We start from the raw sequence: 6,076 nt of genomic DNA on the forward strand, positions 1-6,076 counted from the left end.
CCTCTTTCTGCATCAGGAGTTCCAACCTAAAACGCCATCTACTGCAAGATATGGAATTAAAGAACTTATTTGTTCTACACCTATTAAATGAAACTTTAAAATTACCCTTATGGTAGGAAACTCCTCTACGTTTCATGATGTTTGAGTAGTTGACCTCGAGGAAGAGTACATATTAGGAACTCACTTGATGCAAAGACGTGAATTCTAGGTTAGAATACCTTCAAATTGCTTCACATTTTATGACCAGAAAATTTTGCGCTACACCAGCGATTAAACTTCCCATAATTAAAAGAAGAACAGTCATTGTGCTACAAAGAAAGAAGCCAGAAGTTGTTAAAAAGAAAATTGCATCTAATGACTGGGAGATAATAGAACCAAACACTGGAGCATGTACTGACTACTGGTTGGTAAAACTTCAACGGAACTGAAAAATAAAGATGTCATCATTAGATCCACGAACAGGCCAAATGTGAAGGGCATTTTGCAATAAAAGAAGTCACTTAAGCCAAATGCAGGGGATAAATAGCGGTGTATTGGATATATGAAATCACTCAAAGCCAAATATCAAAGATTTGTTGAGATTTAAAAGATCCAAGAAGTGGTTTTGGCCAAACCTTTAGATAGCATGTTGCAATCCAGTAAGTCACTTAGGCCAAAGGTGGACGAGATGTTACAGTCTACGTAGTTGCAATCCAGTAAGTCACTTAGGCCAAAGGTGGACGAGATGTTACAGTCTACGTAGTTGCAACCCAGTAAGTCACTTAGGCCAAAGGTGGACGAGATGTTACAGTCTACGTAGTTGCAATCCAGTAAGTCACTTAGGCCAAAGGTGGACGAGATGTTACAGTCTACGTAGACGATATTTTGTGGTATAACAAGTATATGAAGTCACTCAAAGCCAAATATGAAAAAAATTATTGGTATTTAACAGACCTAAGAATTCACTCAGTCCCTAAAGAAAGGTTAGGTATAAGATGCAGAACACATTATTAACACCTAACGTAAAATATTTCTTGGGGTGTAATATATAAAAGAAAGTAATTCGGTATTTAATGTAGAAGAAAGGTCAAGATATAAGAGGTACAGGATGCTAATTCATTCCTTAAAGTGGGGCTATAACAAGTCTAGGAAGTCAGTCAACTCTTGATGTTGAAAACTTATTGACGGATAACAGGTTTGTTTGTAATTAAGCACAAAGCTACACAATGGGCTATCTGGGCTCTGCCCACCACCACGGGTACCGAAACCCGGATTCCGCAGACATTCCGCTGTGCCACTGGGGGGGGGACAGGATAACAAGTAAAGGAAGTCAACCAATTCCTAAAGTGCAGGATATATCAAGCTATAACAGGTTTAGTAAGTCACTCAACTCTTAATGTTGAAAAAAGTATTAATGGATAACAGGTAAAGGAGGTCAAACATTCCCTAAAGTGCAGGATATGTCAAGCTATAACAGGTTTAGTAAGTCACTCAACTTCTAATGTTGAGAAATTGTTGAGGAATGACAAGTAAAAAAATATCACTCAACCCATAATCTAACAGTCTTGTCAAGGTGTAACAGGTTACTTCTTAACGTGGAAGATTTGTAGAGGTGAAAGGAGCAGGTAAACAAAGTCACTCAACTTCTGACGTGAAAACTTAAGGAATGTACGTTTGGTTGGTAAAAATTCCTGACTATTTTTACTTTTATATATGTATTCGTACACGCACACACACACAAAAAGTAGCTCCCTGTGGATACAGTAGTAAACAAATCATAAAAGTTACGGTTTTACACACCTTGATTTTGAATGTAAACCGGTAAAATTAAGAAGAACATAGAAGAAGAAAAAAAAAACGTGTACAGTCTACGTGATTTGAAGGAGTAAACGTTAACTTGTTGCTCACTCGACCTTGTAAAGTTAAGTCATGTTCACACCGGGGAAGATTGTTACACAAGATCCTAAGAAGTAGGTACGAGTTGGCTCGAGGTTATGGTTAGGCTTCACCTGTAAAAAATATCTTTATTTCTTCACCTTTTTTTTTCCTTCTAGAAAACTTTACTTTGTAAACTGGCTTTACGTATAACTTAGCTATCATCATAAAATAACAAAATATCGTGTGTAGCAATTAGAGAACAAAAATACACAGTAAACAGAATAAACTATCGGTAGTCTTGGTATTGAAAAAAACTGGTTTCGTCACATTCGTGTGTCACATTCAGTCTCACGTGAGCCCGGCATGGCCAGGTTGTGAGGGCGCTCGACTCACAGTCTGAGAGTCTCGGGTTCAAATCCCTGTCCCACCAAACATACTCGCCCTTTCAGTTGCGGAAGCGTTATAATTTGTCGGTCAATTCCACTATTCGTTGGTAAAAGAGTAGTCCAAGAGTTGGCGGTGGGTGGTGATGACTAGCTGCCTTCCCTCTAGTCTTACACTGTTAAATTGGGGACGGCTAACGCAGATAGCCCTCGTGTAGCGTTGCGCAAAACCCAAACCAAATGTTTACAATAAAGGCTGTTTCGCCTTAAAATTAAAGATACTTACTTACATTATCTGGTGCATGACATTTTGCCGGCTACATTCACGTGCGTCAGAGGATTTTGGTTAAGAAATAAAGAGTACCATATTATCAAATTCACCCACCCTATGTAATTTGTTAAAAAGAAAGATGCTACGATATGCGGGCCCTTCAAGAGGGCACGAAGTTTGGAGATATTTTCCCGGGGCCCATTGCTTACAAGGGGGCCCCATGGGAGCAGCAAAAAAAATGTCCATAGAAAGTATATCAAAGTAATACTGAACGTTTAATAAGCAAGCATAAGCGTATCTTCAGTCACTTGTGGCCCGGATGAAAAGTAGAATAGTGTTATAGTAGCCTTCAGTGATGATTGATGAAGATGAGTTAGAAAAAGAACTAAGAGTACAGACATGTAAAACCCAAATTATCTATAGCGGCGTTTCGCGAAGAGACGTCTTTCATTATTGGTCATATACTATTGGCCTAAGCCTAATGAAATGTGTCAGTTCATTTTCGTTTGGCCTTATTAGAGTGAATTATCCAAACAGCAATCAGATGAAATAACTCTACTTTACATTGTTATTTCTCGTTGCCTAAGGGATTATGCCAATCAAAAATGAAGCTAGTTTTACAGACAAAGCCCTCCCTCCGTAACCAAGAAAAAAGAATTCATGAAAATAAAAAATGACCTAGTTATAAAATAAAATGCTCTCAAATAAAAGTACTTTAAAATTGAAATTTCGTTTGTTAAAATTTTCTTTTAAGTTAATTATTCCAACCAAAAATATTTCAATTTTATTCTTAAAATTAAATTTTTTCACGATTAATTACTCTTTCTTCCTTCCGATAAATTGGCTAGCCTTATCTAATGATCTCTATAAATAAATTTCTTTTCTGTTAGCCCCGTCCCCCGGTGGGACAACGATAAGTTTACAGACTTACAATGCTAAAATCCGAGGTTCGTTTTCCCGTGGTGAACCCAGAAAAAAAATAAGCTTGGCATGGCCAGGCAGTTAGGGCGCTCGAGTCACGGATTCGAATCCTCGTCCTATTAAACATGCTCGCCCTTTCAGCTGTGGGGGCATTATAATGTACGGTCAATTCCACTATTCTTTGGTAAAAAAAAAGTAGCCCAAGAGTTGGCGGTGGGTGGTGATTACTAGCTACTTTCCCTCTAGTCTTTCACTGATAAATTAGGGACGGCTAGCGCAGATAGCTCTGGTATAGCTTTGCGCGAAATTCAAAATAAACTAAACCTCTTCGCCCCCTGGTGGCTCAGCGGTAAGCTTTTAATAATGTTAAAATTTGTGTTTAGGTTCTTAATGTGGACACAGCGCATATATACAGTTAATTGTGTAGTTTTGCGCTTAAACAATCGTTTCTCTCCAAACTTGTGATTTAATATTTCTCAAAATTTGTCAGAACAGTAAAATTTATAAGTTAGTTCAGTGGGCCTTTCGATTTTGTGACAAAAGTTAAAATGTAGAGAAAAATAAAAACGCCCTTTCTAAATGTAACATTTTATTGGCTCTATATTTTGAAATATTGTGGCAATCAGATTGTTATAATATTGTTGTGAAAGTGAGTGACGTCAGATGTAAGTGATTAGGTCAGGCTATTAAGGAGATTTTGATGATAAATCCATAGAACAGTTAGTTCTTCAACGTGCATAACAGTCAGTTCAGTGAAATAGTCGGCATGTGACCTCGTTCTGACTATAACGTATAATTTTTACCAGTTATGCTGCAGTTACATGACTAAGAACCTCATAACCCAACAACAATCCCGGAACACGACTAGCTGCGTGTATATGATGGACAAGACTTTCTCTATACTTATCATTGAAACATGATATATACTACGTATGATATCTAGGTCTGACACAGTTCGTACTGTTTGTTCATTTCATAATTCTTGCGCAAAGCTACACAAGGGCTCTTTGCGCATAGCCGTCCCTAATTCTGAACGTATAGATTAGAGAAAAGGGAGCTAGTCAATGACACCCACCGCCAACTCTTGGGCTACTTTTTTTTACCAAAGAATAGTGGAATTGACCGCACATTATAATGCCCCCACAGCTGAAAGGGCGAGCATGTTTAATAGGACGAAGATTCGAATCCGTGACTCTAGGGGCACTCTTTTCTGACCGATTAGTGGGATTTGATAGCCATCTTTACAACGTACCCACGGCTCCAAGTACAGTCCTGTACGGCGCGCGATTTAACCGCGACGAACCGCGAACTCAGAACCCTCGAGTTCACAGTTCAAGCAAACTAACCACTAGTCCATGACCGGTCGCATTTCACCGAAATCGCTCTCCGTTCATGAAACTAATTAACGTAAAACTTGAATAAATAATCCTGTGAGCAACAAACATAAAGAAAAGATTGATAAGAGGAACAACAGAGGTTTGCCGTGACTTTTTCTTTCTCCAGTTTTGTTTATTGATGTCAATCTGAAGATTTATAATTAGGACTTATGTTTTTCGGTGATTAGTTAAATTCAAATTTTATGTAGATAGCCAGAAACTTTTTTTTTTTTAAACGGGCCCTCGGTTTTTATATACCGTGTGGATTTTTCTCGGCTTATTTCTAAAAATTCTTCTTTACACGGGGTCTACATTAATTTTCATAAGACTTACTTCCATGTTCATTAGGTTAACCTTTTTACACTCCAGTAGCTGGGGTCCGTTTAAAATGTTCAGAACGAATCAATACTATATAGATGTCAGGAAAGAGGATGATTCCCTTATATACTGATCTTTTATCAATGTTTATTGGTTAAAACGGAAAATTAAAAGTCCTATTATAATGAAAAGGCTAGAGTTGAAGTTAATTGTCTTCCGTTTCACTTTCTGGGGGTTTTATTTAGCGTTTTCAGGTTTACCTATTCATGATACTATAACCTTATTAAAGGTGAATTTTTTAATGATTCAGCTAAAGAAATTTTACCATACAGCGCTTATTACCCTGCATATACAAAAGAAGTTAACAAACTATAAGTTATTAAAATACTACTATTGTTTTCTGAAATAAGATAATCAGACTCGTTAAAAAAAAAAAAAGTTATTTAAAAATTATTTTATGAAATATTTCTTCTGGCTAGATGCAAATAGTTTCCTGACAACTGCAGCTTAAAATTATTATTAATTTTATACGAGGCTCTTAAGTTTTAGATTTAATACATACCTGATTTTCTTTATTCTTTTCGCAGAAATATTTATTCTTACTCTCAGAAAAACCTCTATAGGATAACTGTTTTGTCATACTATGAATACAAACTGGAAAGACACCGATTAATTAATTGAAAGGGTGGAGCGCTAAAATTCCCAGTGTAATCATGAAAACTTTAACAAACGCTACCGCGTGGCCATACTTGGAACTACATTTTAAAATGTCTTGGCTTTTACATTTTACAACACTGTTGCTTCAGTAATTTTAAGATATAATCTCCTTATAATACATAAAGTTATATTTTTATCATTTTGTATTCTGTGTGTGCAAGCATATATTTTGTTTTGTACTAAAGGCTTTTTTATCTCAGTAACCTTTTAAACTAATTTTACTTACACACACA

General features: G+C 36.7%; 1 protein-coding gene across 1 annotated transcript in view; it reads right to left on the reverse strand.

Moving 5' to 3' along the window:
• Nucleotides 1–5,844, reverse strand: part of LOC106472417 (dual oxidase maturation factor 1-like) — a 31,788-nt gene extending 25,944 nt beyond the window's left edge. The window contains exon 1 of the mRNA XM_022400992.1: nucleotides 5,689–5,844. Within this exon, the coding sequence (XP_022256700.1) occupies nucleotides 5,689–5,766 (78 nt within the window). The 5' untranslated portion in view covers nucleotides 5,767–5,844. The remainder of the gene's footprint in view (nucleotides 1–5,688) is intronic.
• Nucleotides 5,845–6,076: the final 232 nt, after the last annotated feature.

Source organism: Limulus polyphemus, unplaced genomic scaffold (genome assembly GCF_000517525.1).
Source record: "Limulus polyphemus unplaced genomic scaffold, Limulus_polyphemus-2.1.2 Scaffold5313, whole genome shotgun sequence".
NCBI lineage: Eukaryota > Metazoa > Arthropoda > Merostomata > Xiphosura > Limulidae > Limulus > Limulus polyphemus.